The 16,120-nt window shown below is 44.0% G+C and overlaps 1 protein-coding gene across 2 annotated transcripts in view; it reads right to left on the reverse strand.

Moving 5' to 3' along the window:
- NUP210 (nucleoporin 210) overlaps positions 1-16,120 on the reverse strand; it is a 48,556-nt gene that overhangs the window by 11,785 nt on the left and 20,651 nt on the right. For both annotated transcript variants that reach the window (XM_038149316.1, XM_038149317.1), the window contains 16 exons: positions 15,912-16,057; positions 14,785-15,006; positions 12,845-13,018; positions 11,710-11,902; positions 11,341-11,447; positions 9,064-9,168; positions 8,835-8,936; positions 6,007-6,135; positions 5,224-5,351; positions 4,536-4,671; positions 4,167-4,229; positions 3,060-3,239; positions 1,643-1,723; positions 1,286-1,417; positions 947-1,105; positions 337-428 (listed from right to left, as the gene is read on the reverse strand). In XM_038149316.1, coding sequence (XP_038005244.1) covers positions 337-428; positions 947-1,105; positions 1,286-1,417; positions 1,643-1,723; positions 3,060-3,239; positions 4,167-4,229; positions 4,536-4,671; positions 5,224-5,351; positions 6,007-6,135; positions 8,835-8,936; positions 9,064-9,168; positions 11,341-11,447; positions 11,710-11,902; positions 12,845-13,018; positions 14,785-15,006; positions 15,912-16,057 — 2,149 coding nt within the window. The remainder of the gene's footprint in view (positions 1-336; positions 429-946; positions 1,106-1,285; positions 1,418-1,642; positions 1,724-3,059; positions 3,240-4,166; positions 4,230-4,535; positions 4,672-5,223; positions 5,352-6,006; positions 6,136-8,834; positions 8,937-9,063; positions 9,169-11,340; positions 11,448-11,709; positions 11,903-12,844; positions 13,019-14,784; positions 15,007-15,911; positions 16,058-16,120) is intronic.

Below are 16,120 nucleotides of genomic sequence, written 5' to 3' on the forward strand. Positions count from 1 at the left end.
TGTGTGAAATACACAGAATTATACTCCACAAAGCCTCAATCACCCATCAAAACCACTACAGGAAGCAGGCAGCAGGATACTGCTTTAACTGGCTCAGCTGCTTTTAAAAAAAGGATCTGAAAGTTCCCAATATTGAATGAATTTTCCAGCTACAATCTAATACAAGATTTGACAAAGCCCGAGAGAACAGTAAGATACCATGAACCAGCAGGTAAGTTGCGTAATAAATGGATGAACAGTGCTACTGAGAGACTGAAACAGCTCCCTTAAACCCAACTGCCCTACAGTTTGGATACAGGAGTGACACAAGCTACAGTATGGAAACTCAGCACTGACCTGTTTGTCTGAAGTTTAATAAAGGAATTTGGTGACATGAGGATCTGCTCTGCTTCTGCCTCTGGAGTGACTAGATGAAGTTTTTCAAACACCTGGAAAGTAAGAGGATTTTGGCCCACTGTTGTGTGCAGACAGTAATTTACTTTATTTATTTACACTTCAAAACAAACAAACAGGAACAGAGCTGTTACTCTCTTTCTTCTCTTGTATAATAAATATGGTAAAACAAGGAACTAAACATGAATATTTGAGAATAGGCGAGCCAGTATCTTCTACAAGTTATTCTGAGAGTATTTATTTTCAGGGCTATGGCTAAACTGGCTTGTAGTAAGTTCAGGAATTTGCTTCAGCATGAAAACAGAAGATTTTTCAAGGGAAAAGGTGTTGGGAACCCCATATTCACCTGAGTTACTTTAGACTCCCCCTGTCCCCATGAGCCCATGAACTGAATGAGCCCCAATGAGGAACATTATACAAACAAGAGTAAGGGCTCAAAGAGAAACCAAAGCTGGAGCTACTCCTGCATTTCAAATTCCTGATTTCAAATACCGACTTCAGCCCAGTTCTGAAGGAGATACTTCAACATGAAACGTGTAGAAAATCATCCTACCTGAATCTGGATCTCATCGGACAGTTCTCTTGCCATGTTGTGGAACTGGTTGGCTGCAGCATCAAGGACCTTCACTACAACTTTCAGGCCTGTTCTTCCCTTTACTCTGCCATAAACATCCACTGCAAAGTTGTAGTTTGCAGGAAGCTGAAAAGCAGCCTTGGACAGGAGAAAGGGATTAAGTTTGACTCATGGAAAGCCCAGACCCTGGCACCGAGGTGCTGACAACTGATCCTGGATTTTGAGGCAGGGGAGGCAGCAATATTCCCTGCATCGCCCTGATGAGGCCGTTTCCTTTTCCCCAGCTTCACACACATGCACTACACACACACACTTTACCTCACTGTGCCTTGTCCTGACATCCAGAGTGTCCCTCTTGGTGACAGACCAGTGAAACGTTAACCCCGGCACAGCATTGCCAAAGGAGAAAGGAGTCTGAGTGCTGGTGATGCCCATGACATAAACTGGCATCTGGAAACAGAGAAACCAGCCAGCTTAGGGAATGCCAGCATGCAAACCAAACATCTGCCCACAGCTAAGAGAATTAAAATTCACTGATCAAGAGATGGGGTCTCTCATGAAGAAAATGGTTCCTCCCAGAGCTGCAGAGCTGTCACCAGACGACGCGACAGCAATGACCACAAGCTGCAGATCCAACACGTGAAGCTGACAAAAGCCAATCCCAAACCAACTCACCTGAGTACCAGCTTTCATTCGTGTGATGGGTGCCCGAATTCTCACAGCTGTCAGCTGTACCACCTCAACCTCCACCTTGTCCTGGGAAGGAGGAAGGGAAGACACTGTAAGCACTTGGCAAACAGAAACCAGATTTCACTTTCAGGCTCTATGGCCACTATTTTGCCATTATCTAATCACTGTTGCTGTGTGATTAGCATGACTTGTCAGAGGAGATACAGATGAACAAATTCAGTAGGAGTGCAAAAAACTAAAAAGGATTAAATTGTGATTGATAAGCATTTAAAAATGCCCCCTAATTGAAAAAAAACATCTGCTCAAAATTACTGATGACATGAATGATGGAGCTGAGAGGTCAGAGGCAGCAGCAGACAAGGTCACAGGGGGCCCCAGCAGAAGAGGGATGAAGAAAGCCAGGGGTAAAGGAAGACATGGAGAGGAATTAGAATGAAAGGAGGATTGTAGAGCACTATGAGAATAAAAGAATGATGTTTGACTCTGATATCTCCTCTTCATATATTCAGGCATTCCTGATAGATTTTATTCCTGTCATATACTGGGGAGGAAAGGTCAGACCTGGGCCTCATTGGGCAGCAGATTGACCTTTCAAGTTCACTTTGCCTCCTGTCACACCATTAGGGGAGACTGCTGCTCATACATTAAAAAGCAGAGATTTCTTGAGATTTTATTTTTTAAAAAACTCACTTTGTGTCTTCTTGGACTGTGCTGACACCTTTCAAGCAGCAGAGCTTTGTGGTTCACAGCAGCTGTGCTGCCCTGAGCACAAAGGAAGAAGTCATAAGATCTGACCCAAGTTCTGTTGCTCTGAGTCTCATGCAAGTCCCAGGGACTTGTGCTCCCTTGCAGGCCTGCCCACCTCCCTCACACTCAGCTGCAGGAAAATCTAAGGACACAGATTCTGAGGGAATATCAGGGATTCACTGCTTGTACCTCACAGATGGGTTCAGACCACAACAAGGGATGACAGTGCTCTATACAGGCTGCTGCAGCTTAGGAGATGTGTGGTTTTTTAAAGCAACAGCTGCCTTCTGGATCCTCCTGATCTAAGAGGGAAAGCAGAGAAGGACAACCTTCTGCTGTGCTGGAAAGGCTTCTTTAGATGGGCTTTTCTAGGTACACCAATCCTGAAGATACCAGACTGGTCAAAAAGCCTCCCTGGTTGTGAGACTCTGGTTGAAGGCACAGAAGATTTACCAATCTGGTCAAAGTACCACCTGTGGCAATACCTGTGTAGTTCACAGGCCAGAGAAAAGGAACTCTCAGTTTTCATCTTCAGGAAACCAGAGAAGTGCACGAGGTAATACTGCTCATGCAGAAAGACTCTGTGCCCCCTTTCAGAGCCAAATCCATGAGTCAGAGAGCCCCTGTCAGCCCCCAAGAGCACCACAAACATTACCTGGGACACGGTCACAAGCTTCTCTGTCTCTGCATCAACAGCCTGGAGCACTCCTGTCACCACCCCACGGCCAATGGCCACTCCTCTGACCAGCCCAGAGCTGTTCACTGCTGCAATGTGCACGTTGTCAATGGAGAAAATGATGTTGGAGAGAGGCTGAGGGCCTCCCTCAGCAGTGATCTGTCAGAACAGCACACAGAACAGCACATGAACCCTTCAGATAGTTCTTCTGGTCACCACTACAGGGCACACCTCCCTGCTCAGCACCACAGTGACTTCAGTGCTGCCTGCACCTTCCCAGGACAGCTCCAGGACTATTCCCTCTGGTCCTAGCAAGATATCAGCCTGGGAAATGCATGAGCCGAGCACACAAGTGAACCCTGTGCCTCACAGAGTGTCACAGACTGATGCCACCTCCCCTCCAGAAAGTTTCAGTAAACTTTACCTTCCCTTCTCCTCAGCACCCTGGTGCAGCGTTCTGCTCTGTGTTTCAGTGTGTACAACAAGCCCACTATGCCTAACTTCATGGAGCTGGCAGATTTACTCATGCTGTGCTGGTATTTAACACCAGAAAAGCTGACACTCAGTTGACAAAAGCAAATACAAATCCTTTGATCCAGCAATAGAGCAAAACAGAAGCTGGCTCAAGAATGACACTGTTCTTGTTCAGTGGAGTATTCATCACAGAAACACAATGGGTTGGGTTGGGAGGGACCTCAAAACTCATCTTGTTCCATGGGCAGGGACACCATCCACTGTCCCAGGGTGCTCCAAGCCCTGTCCAACCTGGCCTTGGATACTTGCAGGGATCCAGGGGCAGCCACAGCCGCTCTGGGCACCCTGTGCCAGGGCCTGCCCACCCTCACAGGCATCAATTGCTTCCCAATATCCCATCTGACCCTGCCCTGCATAGGGGGTGAAGCCACTTCCTGTGTCCTGTCACTCCAGGCCCTTGCCCAAAGTCCTTCTCCAACAATCCTGTCAGTCCATTCAGTGTGAATGCAGATAAATGCCAAGTTGAGTATCTACTGCTGAAAATCCAGTTATAAAGATTCATTTTACAACAGAAATTACAAAGTAAAGAAAATATGTAAAAAGATGCCTCACCTGAATCATGGCCCCAATAATTAGGGTCACTTTCCTTGGCAGTAGTCTAAATGGGGCAAAGACCTAAAAACAGAAATATGAATACCTGTGTTCAGGATCCTTCAGTCAGATAAATTATGCCACAAAACAGTACAAGTGTACCACTGAGTCTTTAGTTGCTTAATCACAGTAAATTGAGCATGTAGAAATTTAACTCATCATTTGCAGTTAAACAACACTGAAATCTGACTGGCATTAGGTCAGCTTCAAGACAAAATTAACTTTATGGCAAATTGATTACCACACCATACTGTAACCATAATTTACGTATTCCCGTTCCATTGTAGCACAGACTTTCTTTATGCATGCATCTTATCTGAAATTATTTACTTCAATCTGCTGTGGAGTAGAGTTGATTCTCTGTCCTTTTCTGTCAGCCACAGTTGCCATCAGGCTCGTCTGCCCAACAGTCATCCCACGCACCAGGAAAGCAGCAGTGTGGCCATCCAAAGCCTCCCTCAGGGGGCTGCAAGGAAATCCATTAGAGAGATAATAAATTACTGAGTAAATTAAAAATAGCAAAGGACTCACTTAGTGCCCAGCAGTTTTACCACAAGGCTAAGTGACTCTGTCTGAAGCAAAGTTAAGGAAATTATCACATCTTTACACATGATGGCTCTTTGCAACCTCTGCTTTACTGTAACATTAAATACCTGAAATGAAAATGAAACAAGTGACCGACACAACGAGTTTGGTAACATCAGATGTGCCTTCGCACAGCAGTCTTCACCTGACACTATTTGCCAAGTCACTGCTTCCAAGATGCACAAAGCTTCATCAGTCATCACACTGGAGGAATGCAGTCTTTTTCATGAGCCAGTAACATTCAGGCTGTTAGTTCTGGCAATTTCCCTCAAAAATAATAATCTTTAACCTTTTACCAGGTAATTAAGACTTCACAAAAATAAAATAAATAGAATCTCAGCCATTGTATATTATTTTGCCCTTAACCTAATACCTTTATTCATTTTTTGCCAATTCTTATTAGCAGATTAATTTTAAAAATCCATTAACTTACACAAGTGAGACAAGCTGAGACGCTGCTCTGAGACTGAGATCCATGACTGGGAAGTATTTTGCTGGAAAAGGTTTCTTTGAATGATCCAGAACTCTGACATAAGCCTTAACTGTTTTTCCAATCTCCACCTGAAAGAGATACATCCAGTCATTCTGCATTCAAACCACTCTTATTTATTAGCATAAATATTTTCATTTTATTTTGTATTACACTTGTAGTAGGGTAGTGGAAATAGAGCCCCAAGGTTAGATTAGTACTGATTTTAAAGACTAATCCCTGCCAGCTAGAGTTAGTGTCAGATGAAATGAATGAACTCAGGTCCTTCAGCTGGCAAGGGCATAATTAAAACATCCAGAAATACAAACACTTCTTTTGTTTACGGCGCACCCAAGCTGGCAAGAGCAATGAGCTGGACTTTTTTCTGTTCAGTTTTAAAACCTGACATGTGGAAAATGACCTTGGGGCAAAACCTACTCCTAAAAGAATTGCTCACATGCACTTTAAACAGGAGGAGATGTAAATGAGCATGTCTATATAAATTATGAATTAATATTGCTGTGTAAATGCAAAAGTTGAGATTGCTGCCACACAGAACATGAACAAATACCTGATACTCTGAGGCACTTATAATCTAAAGGGATAAATTTGGGAGGGAGGAACAGAGACACAGGGTTGTAGTTGTTTCTCTGTTGTAGCATCTCGTCCACGTCTGATCTCTGTGTTCAGGACCAGCGCAGGGAGTCAGGGCAGGCTGGATCAGCTCCTAATTTCCAAGGCACTCACCTTGTCAACAACTCGCACGTACAATTCCTGGATATCAGATACGTGGATTTCAGCTTCAGCTGGGGCAGGGAAAGCCAGACACAGGTCATGAATCATTACAGTCACTGATCCTGGGAGCAGAGGCTGCACCTGCAATGCCAAAAGAAAAAAGAAAACTGCATTATAGCACTACTTTTCTGTTGTTCAGAGGATAAAATTTGTATCCATTTCAGGGCAAAAGCAGTTGGATGCAGAAATCTCCAAGCTTAGATACAAAGAATTCTTCCACCAAAATAAAAATCAAGCTGTACAATGTATATAAAAAGTATCAGGCTACTGAGCTAGTGCAAACAGCCCCCAGGCATCAAGTGAAATAACAGCTCTTCATCTGGAACAGTCTGGCATCCTGTTAATCTCCTGCCATCAGGAGAAAAAACACACAAATCATTTAGAGCAACAAAACTTTTCTTAGTAGAGTGAAAACCAAAGTGGTAAGGAAAAAAAAGGACCAAGATTATGCCTGTAAAGCATTGGTATTGCGTCCTATAAGATTTGTACTCTACTGTCACTGTCACTGCTTTTCATCTGAGCAACCAAAACCTGGTGGTAGATCCTGGCAAATAAGAGGACAACTGACAGATCAGGTGTTTCTTTAATAAAACTATTATTCGATTAGTTTTAAAGAAAGAAAATGTTACACTTCTTAACGGATACAGAGAATAAAACAATGAAGAAAGAGACCTCTGGTCACAAACACAAGCCCTCAGAACTAAGCATCCATCCCGAAGCCCCTCTCCCAAGGCCATGCACCCACACCTTGCTCACATCAGCTCGGCAGTTCCCCTGCAACTCTATGACCTTGTCAGAGACCTCAGGGCAATCCCAGCTGTTCTCCCTTTGGCCAGGGACAGCAGTGAAATTGGGTGTCCTGTTGTGTGCTCTGAACTCTGAACAAGAGGAGATGGCCAGGCCCCCCAGCGCAAAGGAGTTCAGTGAACTCTCAGCACTGCCCAGCAGCACCACAGGAGTCAGCAGCAGAGCAGTGGGGAACGCTGACATTTTGTTCTGTGAGGGTACTACTCCTGTTTCTGCCTCAAAATAGAAAGGGATGTGAAGTTTTAATAAAGGTCAGCTTCCAGAACAGCAGCAGTTCCCAGAGAGGGTGGCTAACACAGGGGCTGGGCAGCAGGGCAGGGGATGTGGCCAGGGGAGGGAGCTGGAATGGAGCTCAGCTAGCCTGGGAGACCAGAGAAAGCAGACATGGAAAAAGGCAAACAGGGCTACTGCAACTTTTAAAACGCTTTCTGACTCAGCCACCTCTGCTGTTCTCCTCTCCCATTAGGTGTCCAGTGGCTCCCAGTATCCAGGGATATTGCACTGGTGATCACTCTTCACTCCTGCCCTGCTTCCACCCACCCATGCTCAGAGAAGCTGCTGTGTCAAAACCAGAGGGAGAGGTAGAGAATTCCTCCTTGGCAGCCCCACTGAGAAGTCTGGGAATCACTGCTCCAGATCACTTGAATTTAATTTCTCAGAAGAGTTTACTGCCAACTCATCCTCTGTCAACTTGGCTGCATGACACCTGCCATGGCAGCAGCCTGACAGAGCCAGCTGATTTCCCAGGCCATTCTGCTGCTTCCATGGAAAAACCCACGGCTGGTACTGGGATTTAACCTGAACACAGCACACAGGGCTAACAGACCTGCCAAACGTGTGTGGGGCTGCATTTTTTTAAAAAATGTGTTTAAAGTGGACTTTTCTCTCCTTTAATATGACAGGCAGTTAAATCTCTTCCTACACTTCACAAAGCCTATCTTGCTGTCACTGCTCCACTCCTGAATTCCAGACGAGAGCACTGAACCTATCTCATGTACATCAGTTAAACCCATCAGGGAGACATGACTAAAAAACTATTAAGAGTTTGAACACTGTACTGTGTACAAAAAACTCCTCATGTCTTCTACTTTTTTCTCACCTCTGTGCCTAGTTGGAAAAAATATTCCCATCTCACACTTGTAACATTTAGAGACAATCAGAATGTTTCACAAATGCTTTTGATATTCTAATTTCCATCTTAGTTATTGTTATTTCACTAACTATATTAGCATTACTTCTTAAAAGACAAATCTGTAAATTATACATTTATAAAAACCACTCTTTAGAGCAACTTGCTTCATTTCAAGTTCTTGCCTAATGAAAGCAGCAATGCAAACAGACAGTTTTACTGGTGTTCACTGCAGAATGCATTTCATGTCCTGGGCCTGATGAAGTCAAGCACACCTGCACTTTAGTGGCATCCTCTAGTGGAAAAGTGCATTAGAAACTTCATATGGAGATCAGAATAAACTCTTGAATAGATATTCATTCACAAAATCAGAATGCAATACTATGATTAAAAAATACCCTGAAACAGCAATATAGGATAGAAGAATTTGAAGCCTTCAGAACTACTGGCCCACAGCAAATCCTCCAGTATTACTTTGGAAACCAATTAATCTTATGTGTAGCTTCTGAATAATTCTGTCACATTATTCTTCGTGGTGTGTTTGTGAAATCAGGAACATTTTACTGCAAAGTTGTAATGGGTGAAGTACTTTGAAGTGGCTTTTATCTTATACAGAGAACACAAGTGCATCACAGCTGTAATGAAACAATTTCCTGTATCTGAGACTATACCTGAAAGTGCCAGTGCAAAGATCCCCTGCCTGAAGCACAATTGTGACAGGCAAACACATCCAAAATGCAGCTGCTGCCTCTCTATCCACACCTGCTGCAAAATGCCTAGGAGTGCTGAAGCTGCACATCGATAACCTGGTTGCCAAAAAGGAATCACAAAATACTGCACTCACCAAAGCAATGCCTTGAGTCTCCTCATGTGTCACTCTTACAATATTTGGCACACTGGTATTAATGAAAAAATATCCAGAACCTTGTTGGATGAGAAGTTCTGCCTGCAAAACCAGAAAAGCATCCAGAATTAAGATTTTATCTTTCTAGTAAAGCTGTCTCCTCCCACACCTTCTGCAATGCGTGATGTTTTCCTCCCTGCAGGTGGAAAGCAGCAGAGTAATTCCTCACCTGGACGTCAGGGTGGTTGTAGATGGAGAGCCCAGTGGGGCTCACTTTCACATCTTCCACGAGCATCAGTTCAATGGTGGCAGGCCCTGGGAGCACAGCTTCGTGCTGCAAGAACAATGTCAGCAGTTACAGCAAAGAGGCACAGCACTGCCAGAGTCCTGTGTGTGCAGGGAGGATGTTAAAAGCAGGCAGCCAAAGCTCAGAGCACAGGCTGAAGGATGAGATGCCCACAAGATCCAGAGGGCTCAGTCAGTTGTCCTGCACAGGGAAGGGCATCCTCAGGGCTGGTCTGTTCTGCACCCCTGGCCAAGGCAGAGGACAAGGGCCCAGGACTACAGGATCAGTGAGAGATGTCTGACAAGCACAGAAAGGGTATTAACTCTGAGCCATAGCCTAAGTTCATACAGAATGATAAGGCAAACAAAGTTTTCTAGCTCTAACTCATCTCTTCATGATTCTGCTTAGCAGGCCATCAAGAGAAAATCTTCTTTAAATGTACGTATATGAACACTGGACCAAATGCAGGTTTAATCACCCACTCATAACAACATTACCTCAGAAAAGGAAAAAGGTTTCTAGAGGAAGTCACTACCCTGTACCCATTTCACCTCATCAGTAGAATTATTTCCTTGATGTAGAAAGGATGTCATCTTTCCCTAATGACACAGCAGGGTGTTCCACTTAAACATGGAACAACAATCAAGACATCTTAATATCCCATCTACTAAATTTTTGTTTGTGTTTTTGGCTGCAAGAAAGGAGAATGGGCAGGTCTGAAAGCAGAACAGAGCAGCCAATTGCTGATGGACTTGAAAAATGCAGCCAGGTCATCTCATTTAAAAAAAAAAAAAACAACTCATGAGCCCACAAAGTGCAGCAGGACTAGCATCTACAGCTACCAGAGTCCTCCCAAATTTAAACACAGAGAACAGAACCTAAGAGAACTCTAATGTTCTCCAAATTCAAGGCAAAGTTTAGAGCATTTGCTTTACTAACTACTTCTAAAAGTAAGAAAGAATGTAATATTGGTTTAAAAAGCAGAGCACAATGAACTACAAAATGACTGTAGAACATCAAGTATCCGTATCACAGCTCAATTTTTGAGAGAAAAAAACCAAAACACAACCAAATATCTCAAATAACTTCAGCAGCAAAATAGCTGTGTCTCTGCAGTAATTCTCACTAAGCTGTAGTCAAATTCTTCAGGGGAAATGCACCTACACCATGCTTCCCAACAGGAGTGGAAACCTCACAGAAAAGTCAAGAACCAAGGGGCAAAAAAGATCGCCTCTCAAAGAATTTACTAAGCAGATGCCACACCTGGGCCATGCTAAGAAGAACCTGGCTCACAGGGTATTTCACATTACTGGTGCCCATCTGCTACCTGCTTTGAGTTAAATCCTGTAACCTCTCACTGCATATTTTACTTTTTGCCTCAAGTCTGTTTTCAAGGTACTGCTTATAGTTCAAACCCACTTAAATCTTGTTTAACAAGATTAAACAGAAATTCCAGTTGGGAAGCAGAATATTTTAAGAGCCAGTTATTACACATGTCAGGTTATTCCACAGGCTGAAACCTGCCCTTATATTCAGCTTACAAAAGTGACATAAACAGAAAACTGCCATCTGTTTACACCTGCCCTCTTTGTTTATCATCACCACCTTTTGCTGTTTTTCTTCCCTAGGCTGAGTATCTACACACGAAGTATTTCAGGGAGTGGCTAATGACTTGTAAAATGAAAGCCTGGCTTATGGCTGGCATAGTACAACTGAGGAGTCTCTCAGGAAAAAAAAAAAAAGAGAGCATTAGTCAGAGCCCAGACTAACATATGGTCCATATGAGGAATCAGTCAGCTTTTGCTTTGCTTATGCAGAACTTTCCCACCCAGTTTTGCAAGGGCAATAATCCATTTGCTTTCCCCAGTGACAGCTGCACGAAGCAAATGGCTGCTTTAGTGAAGGACATGCAGCAGAGATTCACCAATTCATTAAAAAACCCTAAACTGAAACAAAACCAACTGAAGCACTTCTCTGTAATGCCCTTGCTCAGATGGTTAAAAAAACTCCCAAGGACTTGGACAAATTTGATATGGACAGTAGCACCTAGTGCAGAGGAAAGCAGGAAAACCACGAATCAGTATCAAACCACTACAGAATGAACTAGATTCCACCAGGGAGCTGCCTCATTTGTACAGTGCTGTGTGTGAAGGAAATAAAGCCACCAGAACACTAGGCATTAAACAAAGGGAAATGGCAAACCCCCCCAAGTGCTGTTACCGGTATTTTGGCTCTGGCTGCCTTCAGGTGGGGCTGCTGGAATCCAGTGGCAGTGGCAGAGATGGTAGCAGTTCCAAACTCATGGTCAACTACCACAGTTTGTAAGCCTAGAATGCAACAAAGATGAAAAATACACTCAGTTCCTCTAGGATCGTTCTCATCAGACAAGAACCTTCTCAAGACAGGTTCTAGGCATTGGACTTGGTTCCTTTTTCTCCTCTCTTTAATAGCACACACTAAAAAATGAACATTTGATGTTAAGCTGAAGTATAACTGCAGATTACAGTAATTTCTTTAATCAAGCTGAGACATTGCCAGATTTAATCGTGACCTTCAAACAATGAAATGCTCATTTCAACCCACTCATACCGTGCATTTTCTTCTGACCATCGCCCTCTTCCTTCAGAGTCAGCTCCATTGGCAGCTCCAGCTCAATACGAGCGATGGCCTTATTTGTGGATTCCCACACAACACTAAGAGAGCTGAAGTTATCAAATTTCCTGCCTTGCTGGTCATAGGCAGCCAAATTCAGTATTGGATTGCGGTAATTGGAAACAGGGACCTGAAAAAGAAGGAGTATTTTGAACTGAACAGATACAAAAGGATTTTTAACCATTAAAGAAAACGTATGCTGAGTTCCATGAGGTTTGTTACAACATCAATACATGAGGAATGTTCATTAAAATGAGCCATCAGTGCAAGGCATTAAGCTGTGCTCCAACAGCCCTGAGATTATCCCAGCTGGTCAGAGCATGGTGCATTCTACCAGGTGGGTTCAAGTCTTCTATGGGCCATAAAGTTGGACTCCATGACCCTTGTGGGTCCCTTCCAACTCAGAGCATTCTGTGAATCTCTGAACTCTTAAGGGGGTTTTACTGGAGCATGGGTTTGGGTTTTTTTTTAGCCAGTTAATTACCTTAAAACAAACAAACAAGAAAAACCGCAAACCAAAACCAACAAAACTGAACCAGAATTCAAATAAATTATGACCAATACTGCTGTTTGTTAAAGCTCAAAATTCTCGTGTTGTTCTGGTGAAATGCATTAGCAACAGCAGTGCACCAAGATAGGCTGATGCATAATAGAGCAGAAAAGCAGGTGAGGTCTGAGGTAGCTAATAATACACAAAAGTCTCCTTCTCCTCTTGTTATTACATAGAAGCTCTTTAAAATGATTCATTTTAGGGAAGGAGGATGACTTTTACATTTGCCTGGGAATATTAACATGACAAAACGTGGTTTACTCAGCAGCCAACATGTGACAACACCTGTTAGGAAGAAAAACAGAACAGCAAAGTTCTTTATGCCTGATAATATACACATATCCATTGTCCATTTACTGCAGGACCCCCCCAGCCTGTGGGGTGCAGGAGCTCCCAAGGGCACCAGTGTGGCCACAGACTGCTTCTCCTGCAACTCAGATGCTTTATTTCACACACGGAGCTCTAAACACTGACTTTTCAGCTGTAAGAACACCTTCTTCTCCTGACACTTCCCAGGCTTACCACTTGCTTGTTCTGCTGGAGCAAAGGGCAGGAGAGATCCAGCTGAGGGCTGCCATAAACAGGAATCAAAGTCAGCCGGGAAGGGACAGCACAGACGACCTTCACCACAGCAGGCTCAACCACGGGGAAAGGGTTGGTGACTGTGGGGCTGTTCCCAACTGTTAAGGTAATAACCTGAAAACAGCAAATGTGGAAGAGTTGAGTTCAGGCGTGCTGTATTTCCACAGATCTCAGTTACACTGTGATATCAGAATGAAAAGCAAAAATACAATTCTTGGGAATTTACAGCACTATTAAGACACAGGAAGATGTAAAAAGGGAAGCATATTTCAAGAACAGGTCTTTATCTCTATGAATGTACTGTTCCTGGGAACTCTTCCTAGGTGCTCGTGTTCATTACTATCAAATTTGATTCAAACAACAAATCTCTTGTAACTGAAAAAGGAAACAGCAGGTGTTCTTGTAGAGTGAGAACAGAACAGCCCAAAGGCAACATTTACAGTCACTTTAGTGTGTTTAAAAACACCTCATCTTTTGTTTTACACTCCTTTCTTAGCCTTCACCAAAGTGAAGTGGATACAAAACCAGAGAATGCTGAGGCAGCTCTGGGCACCTGCCCCATCCCCCCATGCACGGGTGCTGGGCAGAGCCATGCAGGTGTGACATGCTGGGGACAGCCAACCTTGCACAGACCTGCACATAAACACCAAGGCCTGTTCCTTTTGAATGTGCACTTACAGAAACAGCTCCACTTTGCAATGTGTCCACTGAGGAAATCAGTGGAACTTGGCAGCCCAACCAAAATGCTTAGGCCTTGCAGAATTGCAGGAGGAAAACATTACATTGAAGCTAAAAGCTCCATGGGCTGAGGAGTGTAGCAGGCGCAGGCCCTGCAAACCTGCCTTGGCGTTCAGAGGCAGAATGCTGAGTCAGGATGACTGAACAATAGGAGCCCCTCTCTCCCGCTCTCGGACCCTGGCTTATCTCTCTGTAAGGCTGTAGGTCACTTTCCTTTAACCCTTACCATTGGACAATTCTCAATCCTCCCTAACCCTATATAAACCCCTCTTTCTGCCCGGCTCGTTGGAGCTGCTGTCCCTGAGACCCTTCGAGACACTCCATGGAAGAGCTACGAAGAAGACCAATAAAGACATCGTCTTGGAACCTCACACAGCGCTCTCCTCTCTTTCCTGGTCTTCCGAGTGCCTGCTGCATGCCCCAGCTGAGCCTAGCAAGCCTCAAGAGCTGAAATCACTCATGAGCTGAAAATCACTGAGCTGAATATCACTAAAGGCTTGCTAAGGCATAGGCTGAAGGCACTGCCAGAGCTTGGGCTGATTAGCCCCCCTCAGAGCTGAGCTATCCGGCTTTGATGCAGCTCCTGGGTACACCCCGTAGCCCAGCCAGCGGCATTAGAGGAGGGTGAGTAAAGCAGAAGAAATCACTTCTGTATGTTGGTGAGAACAATACCAGTTGGAGAATGAGCACGGCCACGCTCACCAAGGCTGCACAGAGCAAAGCAGTCAATTCCTGTGGCTGCCATTTGTTAGAATAAACAGAATTACACTGGAAGGCAACACAGTTAAGAGGAGCAGGTGAGACAGAGGAGTCAGCCTGCTCAGGAAGCTTCTGCTCTGATCCTGTTCATGCAAACTGAACCTGCACTCATCAGGATGTTCAATGCATCCCACAACATAAGGCTTCCACAACTTGGGTTTATACTGCAATAAACCCATCATAAACCACTTTTTAACATAATGTTGTGAAATGCTCACTCTAAAATCTGCATCATAATGCATAAACAATGTACTTACCCAAGTTCTTTACTGGCTCATTATAAAAGCATCTAGCTACATAACAGGCATATGGCACCATAAATCTGTCTGGAGCCAGTTCTCAGGGCCTGATGGAGGGCAACAGCAAGCTCTTCTGGCACTCACCTGCTCTCCCAGGCTCCTGCACAGCACCCTAACCCAGTGCTGGTTGTTGTTTCGAGGTGTGGGAGGTTCAAGTAAAGACAGGGCAATGCTTTCTGCATCCTCAGCAGCAATGTTCCTGAAGAACTTGGAAGGTTCTTGGACCCATGGCCTCGGTCCTCCTTCAAACAACATATCCTTAGAGGAACCCAGAGTCACTAAAGTGACAGACGGTGGATCGATAGCCTGTAATCAATTAATTAATTAATTTTAAAAATGAATCATCTGTTTACACCATTTGGTTGTGCTCTGCAAAATAAACCTCCTTCTGAATGGAACAGCTATACTTGGATAAGGCTGTGATTTCTCCCATGCAGTGGTTTGTCAGCACACTTAGTGAAAAACAGAGCTGCACCAAAATCCACAAGGATTCTGTCCAGCTGGATTAGATTCAAAGGAACCCACGGATCCAAAGACAAGTTTTAGCTGCATTCTAATCACATCTCTCTCATGAAGAACTACAAAAGGGAGACCCTTAATATATTCATCTGAGCACAGAGAGATAGTATTCTGCCACACTTCTAAATAAGTATTTAAAATGAATGAAATTATGTCAAATTGTACTTTAACTTGACAGTGCTCTCTCCAGCACAGTTCTGTGTATGTTTTTATTCTCCTACACAAGTTTTACTTCAAACCTATCTAACAAATTCTGCACTGATGTGCATCCCTGGGACAGCGTGGGCTGTTCACCACCACAGCAATTAACCTGACATTTAGTACACAAAAACTATTTCCAGTTTGTGTTTCACAAAATCACATCACATCATTATAACTACAAATCTACAGGATTTGCAATAACATTTTTTCCATATTGAGGTAAAGCTATGGTGAAATACTCAGACTTCAAACTGCAGTCAGTGTTAGGCCTCTGCAGATGAGGTAACAAAGCAGCCTCTTCTGTATTTCCATCTATTGACACCAGACTCAGCTTCTTTCATATGTTCTTTACTGAACCAGCCAGTGGTGGAATGTAAACCCACCCACCTCGGTTTTTCAAACCTATTCCTTGCATAACCTGCTCCCCGTCATGTAAAGGTGTTTCAGTGCTGGATCCTGGATCTCTCCAGGAGCAGAGGAAGCAGACTCACTCTCAGTGGGAGATAAGCAGCGATGGTGATGCTGGCACTGAGGCGCACATGCCCGTGGGTGTACACAACCACCAGCCTGGTGTACCCCTGAAATTCAGCCTTCACACTCACTCCGCTGCAAAAATCAGCAGTTGGCTTAAGTCTTCCTGTCAGAAAAATTAAAAATATACAAGAGCTTATTTGGAAAGAAATGCCCAGGCACGTTCATC

Source organism: Motacilla alba, chromosome 12 (assembly GCF_015832195.1).
Source record: "Motacilla alba alba isolate MOTALB_02 chromosome 12, Motacilla_alba_V1.0_pri, whole genome shotgun sequence".
Lineage (NCBI taxonomy): Eukaryota > Metazoa > Chordata > Aves > Passeriformes > Motacillidae > Motacilla > Motacilla alba.